The sequence below is a fragment of the Vanacampus margaritifer genome, chromosome 2, assembly GCF_051991255.1.
Source record: "Vanacampus margaritifer isolate UIUO_Vmar chromosome 2, RoL_Vmar_1.0, whole genome shotgun sequence".
NCBI lineage: Eukaryota > Metazoa > Chordata > Actinopteri > Syngnathiformes > Syngnathidae > Vanacampus > Vanacampus margaritifer.
Genome location: NC_135433.1, coordinates 30722293 through 30742326, shown reverse-complemented (window position 1 = coordinate 30742326; position 20034 = coordinate 30722293). Strand labels below are relative to the sequence as shown.

At 39.1% G+C, this 20034-nt stretch overlaps 2 protein-coding genes and 1 long non-coding RNA gene across 3 annotated transcripts in view; 2 read left to right on the top strand and 1 right to left on the bottom strand.

Moving 5' to 3' along the window:
• Nucleotides 1-2604, top strand: part of tox (thymocyte selection-associated high mobility group box) — a 49935-nt gene extending 47331 nt beyond the window's left edge. The window contains exons 9-10 of the mRNA XM_077559323.1: nucleotides 32-186; nucleotides 1176-2604. Coding sequence (XP_077415449.1) covers nucleotides 32-186; nucleotides 1176-1212 — 192 coding nt within the window. The 3' untranslated portion in view covers nucleotides 1213-2604. The remainder of the gene's footprint in view (nucleotides 1-31; nucleotides 187-1175) is intronic.
• Nucleotides 2605-4801: 2197 nt separating this feature from the next.
• LOC144044166 (uncharacterized) lies at nucleotides 4802-17612 on the top strand. Its single transcript, XR_013291199.1, has 3 exons — nucleotides 4802-4882; nucleotides 6795-6898; nucleotides 17269-17612. It is a non-coding gene; the product is annotated as an uncharacterized LOC144044166 (long non-coding RNA).
• Nucleotides 15844-20024, bottom strand: cryz (crystallin, zeta (quinone reductase)). The gene is made up of 8 exons (XM_077558399.1): nucleotides 19850-20024; nucleotides 18973-19125; nucleotides 18489-18652; nucleotides 18169-18220; nucleotides 17942-18091; nucleotides 17652-17753; nucleotides 17435-17530; nucleotides 15844-16284 (listed from the first exon to the last, which is right to left on the bottom strand). Exons 1-8 carry the CDS (start codon nucleotides 19955-19957, stop codon nucleotides 16123-16125), a joined length of 987 nt encoding a protein of 328 aa, XP_077414525.1. The 5' UTR covers nucleotides 19958-20024; the 3' UTR covers nucleotides 15844-16122.
• Nucleotides 20025-20034: the final 10 nt, after the last annotated feature.

Genomic DNA, 20034 nt, shown 5'->3' with positions numbered 1-20034 from the left:
CACTCCCCTCTTTTATTGTATTTGATTCCAGGCCTACTCCCTCCAGCCGGAGTATCAGCCAATCGGAGGAGGTCTGATGAATAGCGGCGCTGTAATGTCATCATCAGTGGACTACCACCAGCTGAGTCGACACATGCCCAACCATCACCCATCCCTCGACTGGGGCGGTGATTACCATGGCAACGGGTAAGTGATCAGGGAACCGGGAAGTGTGCCATGCTTTCTTCATGTGTGTGTCTATCTATTGTTGCGTTCCACACTGCTGGAAAGTAAGATATAAAGTACAGCCCGACTGATGCGGGTTTTTTGAGGCCGATGTTGATTCAGTTATTCGGCCAAGAAAAAATTCATCAACAGATGGATTCAGAAATATATATATCAATAACATGATTTATGTTTTTGGTCCCTAACACTTTCAACAACAAAGATATGGAGTAAAGGCACTACTTTTTCCTTTTCAATGGAATGAAAAGGAATTTAGTTTGGAATCATGAGATGGAATGGAATTGAATTTATTGTCATTGTACGTCACGGAATTCACTTAAGAGTTACAACCTGTCCAAGAGACCTAAAAAACAATGACCAACGTCAACAGAGGGAGACAGAATGGGAAGCCTGACAGGTCACCAAAAGCAGTGCCCCCCGATTTCTCAGATGAGAAAGAAAAACATAACGATTCAAGTACTTGCACATGTGGAAGTGGATAGCGGGGTATATTACAGTCTAGATGCAGCGGGTAAAGGGAAAGTCAACCCCCCCAACAGTTTTTTGTCAATAATATCTTCTATGCAGCCCCACTAGTCTAAATATGGTATTCTGGTTAAAATTGTGTTAGTTGCAGCCATTTTTATCCTTCTCAGGGGGCAGCCATTTCGCCATTTGCTGTCAACTGAAGATGACATCAACGTTGCTCAGGTCTCAGGTAACAAGCAATCACAGCTCAGCTTCAGAAAACAGGTGAGCTGTGATTGGTCCTTGCCCGAACCCTGAGCAACATTGATGTCATCGTCAGTTGACATGTTCTCCCATGCTTGAATGGATTTTCCCCGGCTATTCGTCTTCCTCCCACATTCCCTTTTAGTTTCATCGAAGAATCTAAAACGCACTCTCTAAAGTACAACAACTTTTAATGCAATTCCTAACTGTTTTTGGCAATTCTGTCTTCTGTCCTCTAGAGGTCCTCAGCGAGATAAAACTTTGTACCTGAGTTAATTTCAGAACAAAGTGACACCAAAGGTCATTCCCATCCTGCTTCTGCCACAGCGTGGGACCTCATCCAAAACCACTACGAGAGCCAGAGCCTCAAGTGGACTTGCAGCGGAACCCCCACAAGACGAAATATGTGTTTACTCAGAATGATAAACAGTACAGCTGACAGCAAATGAGAGAAGCTAAACGAGGCATAGGTATAGCTGTGTCCTTGAGAGTGAAGAGAGGACGGGTCAAAACAGGACGGCTTACATAGATTAGTTGGACTGGTTGAATTTTATCTACTACTTAACCGTATATTGATTTGAACTGAAAGGATGTTCCACAAAGGAGAGGTTTTTCCGCTCGGAAGAGTGAAGGTTGATGTATATAATGTAATACAGGAGCCCTCACAAAGGGATTATTCTTGCCAACTGCTACAAAGGAGTATTAGGGTCACACTCCAAAAAATATATTAAGGCTGAACAATGACATCAAATGTTATAATAGTAGAAGAGAGTGGTATTTTTTTCCCATCATAATATACTACTTTGCCTTGTTAAATTCCAACCTTGTTCTCTTAACTGACACTTTTTGTAATAAGAGTTTTCTTTTTCTGTGTGGCCCTAATGCTCATAAAATTCTTACCGGTAAACTCCCATCAGCCCTAAAGGAAAAAGAAAAAAAAGATCTTTTTTTTTTTTTTTAATCTGCTTTTGTTTTTCTTTTTGTATAGATGGACTGAACTGCCAGTTCTAAAAAGCTTTGAAGAGCACCTGTAAAATAGTGTAATGTAATTGTTGAGGCTGCCCCTTTTCAATCCAGTGGAAAAAAAATAAAAATTCTTGACCTCCGTAGTATACTGCTGCAGCCAAAGTCAAAAAGAGCACAGCACACACAAGCCCATGTTGTTCTCTCACATCTGTTGGGCACACGTCCAGTGTATATTTAGTCATGATGAAATGTCAAATCATTACAAAAGGTTTATATGATGACAGCTCCTCCTCCATGTACTGTATATGTCTGTCCGTTTCCTAAATTCATTTGGACCCAAAATGTGTGTGCGTGCGCGTTAGTGAGTGAATGTGCGTGTTGACGAGAAAGTGGAGTGGTTGATAGAGCTGCATGGTCTCTTTTGTCATCTCGACTTCTCTGTGCACAGAGGCTATTTATGAACCTATAACTATTGCTTTGTTGGCTGTGTTTAAATGTTTTTAATCAAGGTATGTTTTAGTGTTAATGATGAGGAGAGAGACACAGTCTCGCTCACCTTGTATCTTTTTTTGTATTTTATGTGTTTTTTGGCAGATGAAAGGACTCTGGGCAACAACCATGAAGATTTTCTTATTTTTAGATTCTAAAAATGTGTTTGAGAATAAAGTCGGTGCTGCATTGATGTGCAGTCATTACTCCCAACTTTTGATGTTGTTTATTTCTTATATATGATAATGATGATACAGTACCAGTCGTGTAAAAAATTAGGCACATTTTTGGAAAACACACCATTTAGTTCACATTATATGCTTGAACGAAAAAATTTGTAAACCCTCAATATAATTTTATTTGTCCAACTCAATCATCAATAGTGCACTTTTTGTGAGGTACTTCATTGACAATTAATTTAAGATAATGACCCTAAATGTGTTGCTGTTATTATTCTAACAGGGTTGGAAAATCAACACTTATATCATGTTAGTGTTGCTCACATGCTAAGTGTGTTAGCTTCTATGCTAAGTGGTCAAGAACAAACTTAGCTACAATTATTTAAAAATAAAATAATAACTTTGATTTTGATGTCTTTTTATAATGAGTAACAGGGTTGTGTTGATTTTGAGATCCAATGCCCACCAGAATGACTGAAAATAAAACATTTGGAAAAACACAAGGTAGTATTTTAAACAAAAATCCACTTCTGAAACTAGACTGACGGAGTGACAATGGCGGAAGGGCCGCATGGCGAATGACGAATGATGGACGCCAGTTGGGAAATCTACCTTATAAGTACAAAATCCTCCAATTATGGAATGACCTTTTCTGCAACATTGTGAGAAATGATTCTCACACAGAATCAAAGAACTCACATAATGTAGGTTTGATAAATACAGTAGCTACAATGAGAATTGTGATCATGGGAGAATTATGCAGCCCCAGTTGGCAGGAAACCATGAGCAAATTTGAATGTTAGTGCTGTTCATTATCATGTCACTCTTCATATAAAACGTTATGTTCATATTTGGACTATATTAATTGACATTTAAATCTGTTGCTCCAATGGAAAAAAATTGGATGTTTATACCTTAATCTTTAACATGCTACATTGGTCGTTACGTTCAACACAGCTTATTGGCAAGATAAATAAATAAAAAAAGTGATTACGATGCATATTTGGACGTTATTGTATTCGTGAATGTTTGTCAAGGTAAGTACTGTACACTAAAAATTATATCTTAGATAAGAAAGTACAAACAACCCAACCACAAGTGAGATACCCTAAATACAACAATTATTAAACACAATCACACATGTATTAATACTAAATACTCTCTGACGTGCTCATTGACTACATTTGATAGTTGAATGATCATTGCTGTTGTAAAATATTAAATAAAATATATTTGCATTTGATTTGTCAACGTGGGGAAAAAACATGTTGATGACAACTCACAGCTCTATCCAGCAAATTTTGTACAACGTATTCTTATTCCTGACGTGAGAGCTCCAAGAGAAACCATCCATCCAGAGTTGCAGCTCATGTAGAAAGAGGTACACACCTCCTTCTAGTGGCAAAAAGTAGACACTGCAACTACTTCATGGAATTAAATTTATACATGGGGATCTGTATCACTATCTGAATTCATACATCCATTCATTTATACTAGTCCTCATTGAAGAGCCTATTCCAGATGACTTGGGAAGGAGGATGGGGAGCGGGGGGTATACGCCCTAGATTGGTCAGCACAGTGCACATATATCTGAATGCACGCCTGCCCCACAAAACCAACAACAAAAAACTTAAAGGACCTTTGAGGACTACCTCATGTGGAACAAGTGACGTAGTGGTAGTGGTAGTGATGTAGTGGTAGTGACGACATCGTCTCGTGTTATGAGAGAACAAACGGCCAAATTGAGTTTATCCCAGTGTGTTACCTGAAGATGGCGCCGAACACACCTTTTTTTGCCCCAAATTCAAGCTTTAAACAGACATGCACTAAAATGTCAAAGTAATGACCAGGACATGTAGACAGCATTTGTAGACACCAGTTTATACAGTTAATCAGCAAAAAAAAAAAAAAAGTTGATTTGGTGTTGAGCAGCGCATAGGCAAACTAGGCGGTCGCCTTGGGCGCCATCTGGTGGAGGGGGTGCCAAATTGCAGGGCAAAAAAAACAAAACAAAACAAAAGATAAAAATTACCACCCCCCACCCCCCTCAGGTTTTCTAAAATAAAATATGTAAATGACCCTGCTATTATTTGTGTTTTTTGCATTTTTATATTACAGAATTGCGTTGTTTTATTGTGCTATTATAATATAGTTGATACTTTTATTTTGAAGGATACAGGAAAAGGTCTCATAAACCGGTAGGAACTGACGTGAGTAACCGTCTTTTAAGTGCCGCAGGAAATCAGAGAAAACTGAAGTTTACAACTAATTCAGTGAACGATTCTTTAGCACCTGGTTGAGAAGGGATCGAGGTTCGTATTGGAGCAATGTTTCATTGTTTAACTAATGTTGCTAGATTTCATGTTCATTGTCTAATTTACTGCATAGTAAAACGTTACCGTTTTCGTCCACTCGAGTATGCTAACGCTGCTTGCTAAATAGTTAGCAATGCTATTGCTCAAGATTCTGTTTTATTGACTAAAAATCTGTATTTCTGTATGGTTTATTTTTGTTTGAAGGTATTTATAAAGGCAACAGGCAAGGTTAAAAATGTTTATTTACAATATAAATTGTACTCAAGAGATTGTCAAGGCTATAAAAGGTAATAATTTAAGGCAATTCATTTATAGCATATGGTAGGAGGACCAAATGAGTCCTCTTTTGGGATGACAGACCATTTTCTTACGTCCTGTTGGGGCGTCCGGGGTTTTTATAAATTCATGAAAATGTCCGGTTGGCATTGCGTGACTAATAGGAGGTGAAGTACACTGTGTAACTGAGACTGGTACCACAATTTCAAGGCCGGGGCTAGTGTTCTCTTTTTTGGAAATGGGAATATGGTCACCCTAGTATATGGCTTAACTCTTTGACTGCCAGACGTTTTCAGAAAAGGGATGCCGTGGGTGCCAGCCGATTTTAAGCATTTTGACTGATCTTTCAAGGTCCATAGAAAATTATGTGTTTGGACTATGGAAACGCACATACTGCCAAAAAAAGATTGGACTCTCATCTTCCATCAGAAAAAAAAGTTTGTTTCTACCTTATTCCATTTTTGAGTAATCAACAATAGAAAATGGTTAGTTTCACCTGTTTTGAAAAAAAAACGTCTTTTAACGTCTTTGGCACTCCTCCATAGGATTTTACTAAACGTTATTTAACGTTTTTGGCAGTCAAAGAGTTAAATACGGCAAAAGGATACACAAAACATACCGTTTGAGTTATTAATGGCAATTTTTGTTTATTTGTATTGGAGCTCTTACAGTGTGTTCACACAAAGGAAGGTTTAATAAAAAATTTGAACCATCAGTTGGAGAGACCACTTTTATTTCAACCGAGGATGCTACAAAATGTTATAGAGCATATATATTTTATTTATTTTACATGATTACATTACATTATTTATACATGTTATATTATACCGCATATATATTTTATATAATAATGATTTTTTTTTATGACTTCTAGTCCAAATAAATATAAGATTATGACCTGGCACCCTGAATCTGACCTGCTGCTGCTGTTTACAGTGAAAAGTAGGGGGAGAGGTCGCGCATCATCTCACAGTGTTAGCGCTATTGATAGATGGATGGCTCGCTTATGTTGTTGTCTATACATTAAAAACCTTTACAATGAAAAGGTCCAAGCCCTCAGGTACTGCATTAAGAAAGCGGTGAAAGGTGGAGGAGGAAAAACGGGCCCGGGGACAGAACTGTCAATAAAAATAAACTTCAAAATAGCGTTAATTTTCAGCAAGAAGAAGTTTCCCGTCAATTGTTAACAAAATGGGCGTCCGTCATTGACCTACAATCTACACTTTCGCCTAGGGCACCAAATCATCTAGGGCGTTGAGTTATCCTTTAAAGCGACAGCCACGGTTGGCAAACGAAGACAAGAGTTCAAATGAGGTCAGAAAAACTCCACCCCTCCCCTCCCCAAATTAACTGTGGAGTGTGCAGGGTCCGCACACTCTATAAAGGGAAGATATAAGCTGATAGGTGCATTCAGGGCTCTTCGTACTCATCTGGGCATTGGTGGAGCATGCATGATGCTGAAGAAAACCCATGCAGTCACGGGGTGCCCAATGTTTCTTTTGTAAACACCTCGTACAATATTTACATATAAACTTGATTTTAAATGACAAATGTTCCTTCTGACCATTAGCGTCCATGCACTGTTTTGAATGACGTCCTGAGGTTCGAGCAACTAACGGATCTTCTTTTCCAGCGCTGTAGGTTCTCGGTTGGAAGTCTTCTCAGGGAGCACCAGCTTCAGTTTCCTCCTTGAGGAGGAGCCACTTTCATCCAAAAAATACTCCTGATGTAGCAGAGGTGAGGCGGCCATTGCAGTACCTGAAGAGGAGGAGCTCTGTGTAGATCCGCCTTGCGCAAAGACGTCTGTACCCGGCATGTTTTCGTCAGACGCGGCTTGAACTTCAGTTTCAGGCCTTGTGGTGTTTTTCAAAACCTCATTCTCTTTCTTCTCAACAATGTTCACTGCTTTGGGAAGATCTAAACTTTGAGATGCCTTGATCGGGGCAAAGAAGCTCGGAGGTTGAGATTCAGAGGCCAGAGGAGATGGTCTACCCCCAGACCGAAGACCTTGATCCAGGCTTGGGTCTGACTTCAGTCTTGGTTCAAGAGAAGAGCTGTCAAGATCCAGTTGGCTTTGGGAGAGCGTTTGGTTGAGAGTTCCTTCCTGGAGAGAGATGTTGCTGCCCATGAGCAGTGAATGTGCTGATCCTTGCAGGAGATGGCTTGTTGAATGGATTACATCAGTAGCAGAGAAGAGAGATGGTTGCTGAGAGGAAGGCTGAGGACTTCCAACAACCATCTCGGATCCCTGATGTGGAATGGTCAGACTCTGCCCAGTAATGGAGGCCTCGTCTGCTTGGATGGGGTGAGAGGGGTCTATGGTGCTAGATGTAGGAATTGCTGTGAGTTGGGCCATTCCTTTTTGTGTCTCTCCTTGGTCACCTTCTGCATTACTCTGGATATTGTGCACACTTTTCGATGATGCCTTGACTTTCGGATCTTTGTCTACATCATTCTCAGCCTCATCGTCAATCTCTGATGCTTTCTTCCCTTTCTTACTGCGCTCCTTTGGTTGCTGACCTGAGCTTTCTTTGGCTTGAAACGTATCTATTTGTTTTTCGCTCTCCCTTCTGTCTTTCTTCTTCTTGGAGTGAAACCTCTCCTGCTCACTTTTCCTTTTCGGATGGACTTTTGTCTTCCGAAACGGTTTCAAGTTCAATTTCGAATTCGGCAAGCTGCTGGATTGTACTTTTCCTTTGAAGTTCTTCTCTACTCCACTCTCCATGTTTCTGGACATCGTCACTCCTTCAGTCCTTCTTGGCCTTCCTTGATCCCTCCTCTCAATATTGCATATCACGTTTCTTCTTTGCTTTCTCATTTTTATGTTTTTCATGGTGTCGAAGTGGCTGTAGTCGGCAATCCTCCCTCTACCGCTGATTTGAGAGATTGAGTCTCTCACGTTGGAATAAATGCTGCTTTCTTTCATATTGTGAGCCGAATTCCCATACGTCCTGTGGCAACTATTACAATGGAGCATTGCAGGTCGTGAACTCTGAACCCTCAAATCAGACCTTGTATTTATCTCATTGTTTGCATGACAAGCAGCCAGGGTATCTGGCGTATGACTGATATTGTTCTTCCATTCACGAGATGAAGCTCTGGAATGACCATGAGAGAGAAAGTTGTGAGGAACGTCTCTTCCCAACGCGTCTTGTTGGCTTTCAAGTTTCTTCCTGTCCTCCTCCTCCATTATCAACATCTTCAGTCTCCTTCTGTCTCCCTCATGTGCTCTCTCCATTGCATCATCAATTCTGTTGTCCCTCTGATTTAGCTTTGATCCCTTGGCATTGCAATCGGAACAATTAAAACACGCATCGTCTTCTTCAGCTCGAACATGAAATTGGCTTCCATATTTCTCTGTCCTCGAGTCCCATGGCATGCTTTCACTATCCAATAGCTGATGAGCTTGCAAAAAGAGTTCCCTCTTCTTCTCAGCAACATCACGGTGATTAGTAAGATAGTTGGTCATTGGTCCGCTGCCTTTTTCCGTGTCCTTCTGTTTTTGACTTTCTGACGCTTTCTTTCGGCGGGAAACTTGATAGCAGATCAGGACTACCAGCAGTGTCAAGCCAATGCCACCTGACAAACAGCAAAATTAGTTTTACACTTGACAGTCACTGAACTCACTATATCATTGTGTCATTAAATATTGCAGTGATTAACTAAAATTGTGTTTGACCTTGAAAGCTTCAGTATACCAGAGGTTCTCAACAACATTTTACATACAAGTAATGGGTGGCATGTAGTGAACTGCAGTCATGGGGGAAATTAGACCAGCCTAATTTCTTGTTCATTTTAAATGACTGGTACAACTAAAGCTACATTTGTTTGGACAAATATGGTGACAACAAAAATAGCTCACGCGAGTTCAAGCTATTTTCTATGCCTTTCTTGATGCTTACCACTAACTCATTCACTCCCAGCCATTTTCACTGAAGCAATCCCCTTCACTCCTGGCTGTTTTACTGGATTTTGACTGATTTTGCAAGGCCCACAGTATATTGTGTTCTATTGCTAAAAAACATATAACCTGTTGCTGTTTTGCAGCAATTTAGCATTAGAATATAGCTAAGTTTCCTTATTATTCACAAACATGTTGAAAACATTGGGGGAAAGAGGTTTTTGCAACATTGCCCTGTTTGATCTCTTATACTCAGCTGCCACCTGCTGGCTTTTTTTGTAATAACTACCATTGCTTTAAGCAAACCTCTACAGGTTTAGAGGCTGCATCAAACAAAGCTTTCTATAGGCTGTAGCATAAAAAAACAACAACATTAAAACGTATAAATACGTTTTTGGGGCCATGGCTATACTTAAAATAGAAAGTTTTGGGGAGAAAATGAGATCCAACAACACTTCTGGAGTTCTTAAATCAATAGACATGGCATTGTACTGCTAAAAACAGTGCTTTTATGCATGTCATGTTTATATTCTGTCTGTTAGAGACATAGCACACTTTTCATGTTATTGGGTATTAAAATGAACATAACATTGAAGAGAAAAAAAAGAGGTCTAATAATTATTTCCATGACTGTTTCTCCTGTGATGTAAGAATAAGCTGTGGCATGAGAAGACAAGCTCAGTCAGTGTCAGTGACCTAGAAATGCTTTTTGGTACAAATATTCTGACTTTGCTACTCCATTAGCACAATTTAATGATACTGACTGCTGTGCATTCCGCTTAATTATAGGTTATGTCATCATCAGTGACGTCAGGATAGGCAAGGTAGGCACTGCCTGCCCCAGGCTGAAATGAAAGTTGAAACCGCTTGGCTTTTACTCTTTATTTTAATTATTTCTTTCTTTTTTAGAAAGCATACACTACCTATAGCTTTAAAAGTGACAACATTTGGTGATTTTCATACCTCAATTAAAAATGACTCATTACTTCGTCTGGCCTGCAGGCAAAAATGCTGCAAAAATTATCCTCCTGAAGACACACCGCTACTGTGCTTTGCCCAGCCCTGTCCGTGTAGCGATGTGTGTTTGCGCATGCGTAGTCAGTTTCCCAGTAGAAAAGTCCTTTACACAAATTGGCAGATCATTACGCAGCCTTTTACGTCGCTGTATTATTCCTATGCGAACGTACGTTCGTACAGTGTATTCCTGAATTCAAAACACACTTAGTGCAGGGAAAACACCATCTTTTGAAGGATGGGAGAGCAACGCTTTAGCTACCGGATCTTCTTGGTGGCCCAGAACTTTAGCTGAGTGGCAAATATTGAGCTGCCACACCGGAGGCGATGGGCACGAACCCTGCTTGAAGTAAAAAATAAAAAGATTGCGGAGCAAAAAAATGTACGGCTTTAAAAGAGAGTAATGTTTTTTTGTTTTATTTTCAACCTGTATGGAGGAGCCATATTTTTAAATAGTTTGAATGTATGGCTTCTTGTATCTGAGTATCCAGTATCTCGAGGTCAGGCTGAGCATTCTCTTTTATTGGAAATACAAATATAGTTATCCTAGGATACGTTGTACACTTACCTGCCGACACACAAATTTGTCTAAATTTGCGACCGCCTGCCTACCCAAACCTAGAGCTCACTGCACGTCACTGGTCATCATTATAGAAACATAACGCTGCTGTATTATAAATCTACAATCTTAATTAAAGCTCTTATACCTTCTCTATTGTGACGTGACAAAGTACATGCTCACCAACAAAACAGAGAACCGCTGCAATGGCCAAATCCCGAGCATATACTTGAGGTGTCACACTATCTCTTGTCTCTATCTGCACTGTGATGTTGTGATTAGACGGAATGCAGTTGGCTTCAGTCAGCTCCAGCACTGTAGTTACGGCCGGATTGTCTGTGCTCACACACACCAGCCTCCGTCCATTATACAGCGTCTGCAGGAGAGGTTTGCGTTAAAAGTTGAGCAAGCAGTGTGGACCAGATTGCAGATTCCTGCCTTGTCAGGTTGTTGTATGAAGGCTGAAAGGAAGGCTGCCAAATCCAGCAGTTGACAAGAACAATTCCAAGAGTTGAGTTCGAGGTTGAGGTTGGTCAACCAGTTGAGGTAGGAAAAAGACTGAGCAGGAGCTGAACTTAGACGGTTTCTGGACATGTCCAAGTTGCGAAGGCGCACCAGACCTTGGAAGCTACAGCACAACAACATATTGCACAGAAAATGACTTTGTCAGTGCAATTTATTTGGAGCCTCTAGATAATATGCACTAACCTGTTTGTGTCCAAGCTCCTTATTAGGTTATCAGACAAATCCAGATTCTCCAGATATCCGAGATCTTTGAGAGGGAGAGAACCAGGGTCTAAATTGGTGATCCTGTTTCCCTCCAGGTTTAGGCTTCGAAGTGTTGTGGTACCTTTAAGCCAGTTAGCTTGGATCTGCAAATCAATTCTCAGGCTTAACTGGTTCAGTCCCAATACAGTAGTAGCTAGGGGTGTTTGCATTTTGGTGTTCTTAAAGGATCACTTGGAGGACTCACCTGACTGATAAGGTTGTGGCCCAATGCCAGCACTTGGAGATGGGAAAGATTGGACAGAGCCTCATCCTGCAAGGCCTGACTGGTGAGGAGGTTGTGGTCCAGCAGTAATGTGTGCAGGAAGGGGAGATTTCTGAAGGATAGTTCCTCCATCACAGAAATGCGATTATGGCTCAGACCTGTTGGATGTGATAGATATTGTAACATTTTTAATACTTCATTTCATATATTAACCATTGTTACACATTATTAATATTTTAATTCTTCAGTATTGACCTTGTCGAAATGTTTTGTGTCCTGTGCGGAGCGGGTGGTGTTCATTTCGGTGTAATCTGACCTTAAACTGGGACATACTATTTAGTCTAAAAAAGTTCCTTCTCAGCGTTTTGTGCGAAAACACATTTGGTCCTTGAGAACAGAATCTGTTTTGAACACCCACACCTGACTCTGTTTTCGCCATCGCTCATGGAAAATACCCAGAGAGTATGTTTTGTCTACAAATGAAAGAGAGGAGGTCTTTTAACTATAAGAAACCATTGTACATGCGGAAGAACTACATTTGACGCTCTGAATCCCACCTGTTTAAGTGATGAATTAGAGGCTGTTATCTGTCCAGAGATCTCTGACTGATTAAAAATCATTTTTGCAAAGGTGTATTTTTCTTACATTAAATCTATCTTCATTTTTGGAACACGCAAAGAGGACAAAATAGTTTAATTCCTCTTTCAGATGACGGACCACAGTTGCAAAAGGACAAAAGGTTTCCAATATACTTACTATACTTTTCCTCTGTAAGATTAGCTGAGAATTTGTGTAACTATTCAAAACTTGAAATATGATACATCGATGGTAACTCGTTAAAAACGAATGGTGAATCTGAATTTTTGGTTTAAGTGAGAATTAATCATAACATATTGTCGTGTGTACTAGAGTATGAGAATGTTTAGCCAGCTAATGAGCATTATATTAAACTGTTAAGCAATCAGTCAATCTAGGCAGTGTATTAACGCACTTGTTATTTCGCTGTTGGCCATCCTAGAATGAAAGCAGTTTACAAACTTGGACATTGGACTGGAGAGGTGAACTGTGAACCCTCCCAGGTTAGCTTAGCGCTAGCTAGCTAGCTGGTATGAGAAAGAAAGAAAGGTGAATATGAGGCTTGGTAAAGTGCTTTGCATAAGATAGGCCTATATGGTGTAAAGTGCTGTGCTAATGCAGTGCATTATACCTTATACTCGTATGATCAAAGTGGATTTTTCACTATGATGTGCTTTTAAGCAAAAGTATAATTAGTAACAGCCTTGTGGTTATTCTCATTCATCCAGGTAATTTCTAGCTTTCTCAGGGCATTGATTCAATCTGCTCTGGGCTGCTCAAGACAAACTGAGTAGGCTTACCATGCTGCAAATATCTAGTTTATGACATTAACTCATTCACTGCCATTGACGGCTATAGATGTCAAAAAAAAAATTCTATTTCAATTAGTTTAACATTTTTTACGACTTTTGTATGAAAACCTAGAAAAAAAATTGTACATTTAGAACAGATGTATAAAATGTGTGATTAATTACGGAAAAAATTATGTCCCAAATTTTTTTTTCAAAAAAGAAAATATTACAAATTGGGGCGTCATGCGATTAATTTTTTAAATCATAAATAATCGCATGAATTCACTAGTTAACTTTTGATTATTCACACATTTTATATCTGTTCTAAATGTACAACAAAAAAATGTCTAGGTTTTAATACTCTTGTTAACAAAAGTGGGAAAAAATGTTCAACTAATAGAAATAGTTCAAATGAATTTTTTACGTCTATGGCAGTGAATGAGTTAAAATCTGGTGAAATACTGTGTATTTCCATTCTAAATTTTGGAATATTTAACACAAGTGAAATGATCAGCAGTAAATTACCTATGACAGTGATGTTGCTAAGGACAGACAATGAGGCAGACTGGACAGTGGCGATAGAACCCTGGGTGAGAAGTAGCGCCTCTGTCGTGTTTGGAGCATCTGGTCACATGCACAAAAATACACTTGTCATTACAGGGCTCCATATGTACAGTATGTACTAATATATGTGCAACATGTAAAAAAAAATTTTGTGGGGGCAGGGGTGGGCTACATTTGAATGGGACTGCCACACAAATACTATATTGTCTTTATTTATTTTTTTAAGTGGATCAGTTCATTTACAGTCAGAAAAAAATTCAGTTTACTGTATATCGTTATACAGTAGCATAAACAACTGAATGATGCACTAGTTTTTTCTATCTTAGCTCAAAGAACACCTGGACAGAAAGTAAGCCGCAGCTGCGTGTACAGTATGTTACCTATAATATAAGCCAGTCTGTGACAGATGACAGCATTGTCAGAACAAACCATACACGAAGCAGGGCATGATGATGCAGGGAAGTGTCGCTGGACAATGATGAGTAATAACAGCAACATCAGCACGATACCTGGAAATATTTGATTTCAATTGTTTGGGAGATTGCCTTCTGAAAATTGAATAGTAAACCGATAGACCGCAGCAACACAAAGTGGTTTGCAAAACATTTCAATTTCACTTACTTGACATGTTGCATTGCAGTGGATGCTAGGAGGTGATAAGGTAACATCTCGACCAATCAGGCTGCAGACTAATACAGTGTCATTATTGTCAACATCATGACATGCTTTCCATCAGCATCACCTTTCTTTGGTCTTTAAAATTGTTCAGTCCAGCTCTCAGGAAGGCTGAAGCGGAATAAGTAGGGACAACATTGAACAGAATGAATTCTGATTGCAATGAATAGCATCGGCATGATTTCGACACTGCAAGCAGTAAATGCACCCATTAAGATTGTGTTTCTCTCTCGCCTACATCACTTTTCTAGTTACTGTTGCTGGAAAAGCAGAATGACAGCCCTTCATGAAATGCACTTTCTTTAATAGGCTACTGCATTAGAGAATTGCTTCTGCCATTATTGCACAAAATGTCAATATGTAGTGTTAACATTTTTAATTCTTTATTTTATATTTTAACTATGTTGAATTTAGTTATAGATGTGTAGAGCAGGTGAAATAATGTTAAATTCAATGTAACTCGACCTTAACCTATCTGTTATCTTGTTTCGTCTAAATTCCCTTTCCTTTGTCCTGCTTGAGAAAGTGCAAGCTGACATATTGAGATTCTGTTTTGGGAACAAAGTGCAAGCTGGCATACTGAGAACCTGTTTTGTCTAAATGTGAAAGATCAACATAGCATACTGTGAGAATGTAATCTGATTTTCGTATTTGATGGGAGGAGAAGAGGCGTTTTTCTGTACAAACTGATTGTAATAAAGGGCTGTGTCTCCTGGGGGGAGGGACACACATTCTTGGATGACACTACTTTGGTGATATTCAATTGTGTGACCAGAGATCTCTGTAATAAATCAATCCTTGCAAGGATCCTCTTCACATGAATCTCATCTTTGATTTGTTTGAACACACAAAAGTTTATAATTTATAAATTAAGCCTTCAGAAGCTACAGAAAAATCTGATGATCAACTCCTCTGACTGCCTGCCTGATGATGGCGACTCTTATCGGAGTTAGCATTCATAAAAATAATGAGCCATTTAATAATAACAACAACCAAAGATGTTATAAGTCAATTGATGTGATGTGATGGTCACCCAGTACCAATCAACTGAATCCGGAGTCCCACAGGCAAAAAAGGGCCAATCGGACTCCTTCATCTTGAGGGCATCCCTCACTGCTGGTATTAGCGCGATGACAGACACATACCACTATTGCCTCTTTCTATATATATATATATATATATTGTAAATTTGACTTCTTTTAAGGCAGCAGATCAATACTCAATTATTATCAAAAAGAGACTCTAATATGATGAAAGGTACATCTATTAAATTGATCTGCTGTTTTATTCTCTAAACACAAAAGCATTTCCTAAAATAATACTGTGTTGATGAGCAAGGATGGAAACTCACCTAATGATGAAACGAACCACACAATTAGCAAGAACTAGGAGACATATGGCTAAAGATCAGTAAAGAAAAGTGAGCGCCATCTACTCTAATATGTGCTGTCACTGTGTATGTGTAGCTTAGGTTACCGAAGTTACTGTGGCGCACGCTTAGTAGCACCAGATGTCATCCGAGGAGAGGGTGTTGCGTCTGACACAGATACAAAAAAAATTACAAAAATGCTATTAAAATGTATTGAAGATGAAGACAATGACCACAAAAGGTTATCTCATGTTTGATTTATTTATCATTGCATGTGAAAAACTTTTAAAATGGCAGTTCGATACTTAAAAAATAAAATCAAATCAGGTTGGACTATAAAACCTTTGTTGACTGACATTTCTATTACAGAACAACAACAATGCGCGCAATTACATCCAAATTTAAGACCTTAAAATATGAATCTCATTTTGTGCAAAAGTACGGGAGAATTTTAACATACGAAAATGACATCAACTATGAGCAGATTTGTTTGGCCATTACAATCCACTTGTATAATTCCATTACATGGTCAGCACAATCTTCCCAGTGGCCCCTCGAGATTCGATGATGTCATGGTGGGCCTGAGCAGCCTTGTCCAGTCCATACTGGTCGCCGACAACTGGACGCAGCCAACCAGCTTCCATCCCAGCAAAGAGCAAGGCTGCACACTCCTTCCTCTCCGCCTGAGCGAGGACAAAATTCGACTTACTGGACTGCTCAATTATTATGTAATAATAATGGACGCCAGCTCAACATTGGACAATCCCAATTTACGCTACGACGACGTCTCATAACCATGTGAAATAAATTAGTAAAAAAAGATGCATTTTGTATTCTTGTACTTATACTTGGAACATAAGTTGCCAACGATGCCGCCAATTGAGCAATTAATTCAGGTCTAGGGCTCAAAACATACCCATTGAGGTCAGCCTGACAACAAGCAAATGTCAAATGTACAGAAACGTTTAAGAAATTATATATACTCTTTATTGATGTGCCTAATAGAAAAGTAGCAAGCATTTGATTGCAGTTTAGTTGATGGAAGTTGTTTTTAAAACCAATCAGTAAACTCTTTTTTTTTTTTGTCAATGCAATTGAGTAGATTGCTATTAAATCATTGACGACTATAGATGTAAAAAATTCATTTGAACATTTTTTCCACTTTTGTTAACAAGAGCATGAAAACCTAGATTTTTTTTTATTGTACATTTAGAACAGATATAAAATTTGTGATTAATAGTGAGTTAACTAGTGAAGCCGTGCGATTAATTACGATTAAAAAATTTAATCGCGTGACATCCCTAATTTTTAATAATCTTTTACCAGGCGATTTCAATTTTTGATGGTAATTAACTGCATGACTTCAATAGTTAACTCACGATTAAACACAAATTCTATATCTGTTGTAAATGTACAATAACAATGTTTTCTAGGTTTTCATACTCTTGTTAACAAAAGTGGATTTTTTTTTTAACTAATAGAAATAGTACAAATTAATTTTTGACGTCTATAGCCGTCAATGGCAGTGAATGAGTTAAAAGAGAATTAGAAGACATAAACACATTTGACAACATGTTTTATATAAATCTTAAATATACACCTTTGGCAGTTATTTGGTTCACTTTTTTATGGTATTTTATGGCCCACAGTCATTTTTTTTTTTGCAGCGCGCGGCAGGTGGAGATGAGCAGGGGCGGATCTATTCTGGTGGGATGTACAGGCAGTTGACCACCACAAAGTAAACAGTAAATATTTTTTTTTTTTAGTATTATGATAGACATTATTGCATTTGATGTTTATGTCAGTTGAGGTTACACGTGATTAAAAGTTTACCGGTGTGGCAGAGTAGAGGGCAACACCTATGATGCTGCTCTCTTTGGACATTGTGTCTCTGGGGTTCATTTCTATGGAGCCTCTGGAGCCTACAATCTAAAGAGGAGAACGTGAGAAAACATTTGTACATGTCGCTGAATGGGAAGACAAATGTACATAAAATAATATAAAGGAACAACTCAAGGACAAGAACTGTTCCATGATTTATGACACTGACCACAACACGTCCTCCAAATGTCATCATTTTCAGATCTTTGTTGAGGTTGACGTTAGACAACATCTCCACAATCACATCTACTCCCTGGCCTTCTGTGGCATCCTGAAAAGAAAAAGCATAAGATAATGAGATCCAATAGAGAATATGTATCAAAAATTGTGCTGCTTTTTAACAATAAAGTTTACATAGAGGCAATGTTAGAATATAAGAAAAATCTCAGCGTGGAGAGCAAGTATAGGCTGTTGTTAAGGTTATGGGATGACAGGAAGTAGGCGTGTGCGTGACCGTACCATTATTTTACCAATATAATCCTCCTCTCTGTGATTAAACATGAGGTGAGCTCCATTTTTGGCCGCAAGCTCCATTCCCTCTTTGGTCCCGGCAGTCCCCATCACCCTGAGGCCCAACATACGGGAGAGCTGACATGCTGCCACACCAACCTATGCACACAAATTCCGATCTATTGTCATTTAAAAAAAATGTTTTTAAACATACATGTTAAAAAGTGAACTCGCACCCCTCCACTGGCTCCATGGATGAGGACAGTCTCTCCAGCCTTTACATGGGCCCTGCAACACAACAAAAATACCACTCAATAAATGTGTCAACTGGATTAAAAGTAAAAATACATTTTCTATAGTACTTGTCATTATTTGGGGTCACAGGTGAGCTGTGGCCTACCCCAGCTGACTTTGGTTAAGAGGCGGGATACACACTGGGTGCCAGCCAATCACAGGGATTTGTACAAATGAAATGGACTTGACACCGTAAATATTACATTTTATAAAGAGATTGAAGCCTGCAGAATCCAGCATCAATGTTGTTGCTGTGTCTTACTTGTGAACCAGAGCTCGGTAGGCAGTGAAGTATGGAATGCCGATGGCCGCTCCCTGGCTGAAGTCTAAAGTATCAGGTAGCTTGTGAACGCCCTCATCTGTGGCTATAGCAAATTCTGCATAACCTCCAGACTGGGTGGATGTGGTGAAAACACGGTCCCCTGCCTGGAAAGCAAACATACGGGAAAACATTTACAGTACATCCAAATTTTCATTTAATAGCACTGTGATGATGACTTGAATGTTATATAGCACTCCGCTGAGATAGATGAAACAAGTGGATTATTCACAAACATGTTAAAATTGTGTTTTGTTTATGGCTGGTGTCGCGAGTAACTCTGAGAAATCCTAGCCATAATAGCTGGTGAACAAAAAAAGCTAACATAAGCAGCACACATGCTGCCATATTTGTCTTTGTTAGCATGCTGTGCTATCATGTAAAGAAATAAGTGACACAACTACAAGTTTTTCATGTGTTCACCAACCTTCACTGCTGTGACGCCCTCGCCGACTCTTTCCACCACGCCAGCTACGTCGGTACCAGGTGTGTATGGAAGAGAGGGCTTCCGGCTGGAGGTCCCAGCTCGGATGTAGGTTTCCACAGGGTTCACTCCACATGCGTGGACACGGATTAACACCTACACCAAGGCACAGGAGCGTGTAAAACTCCAAGAAAATTATTTCTAACCAGAATCCACATTCAGGTGCTAAAAAAAAGTTTTTAAACTGTTTGAATTGTTATGATCATGCCGTGAATGGAAAAAAAAGAATAATAATATTTTTTGTATTTATGACTTGGATTCATATACACAACAGGTTTATATCACATAGGCCTATTCTTATTTTATTGTATTTATTTTAACAATTTTTGTGTGCTATCTATCTAGATAGATAGATTATAAAACACAAATCTTAATTTCCGTCAAAATAGTGCACATTTAAAAATGTCAGTTGCATCACAGTTTTGTAGTTTAGCTTTAAATTGTACGAAAAGTTGATATTATTTTAAGAGATTGTATGGTCCTTATTTCACAATGTTAAATTTATCATTAATACCAAGGTATGTTAAACGGAGCCGGGCTGAGGTCAAACATATGTTGCAGCCTTATTTTATTTATTGTAGACACTTGAGGCTGTTTGAGCTCAAAGTTTCATGTTTTGCATAACCTGATGAAAGAGTGTGAAATTGTAGCTTGCAAATATATAATAAGTATAGTTAGTACAGCACATTTGTATGCATTTAGTGTGCACCTCACATGAGATGGTTAAACATATGTGAACCTCCTTGTTGGAGGTTCACATATGTTCACAACAAAAGTTGCAAGAGCCTCAGTCTGGCTGCAGCAAATTGTGTAGACTCACTTGTCCGCTTGCAGGCTGTGGAACTTTCACATCGGCACACAGTTTAAGGACGGATGGAGCTCCGAACTCACTCACTCGGATTGCCTTCATCAGTTTGAACCCCGACATACTGTACTACTACCACTTTTAATAGAGGCGCTGTCGTGTTTACCTTTTGGGCGTATCGTTTTTTCTTCTCTTGGGCT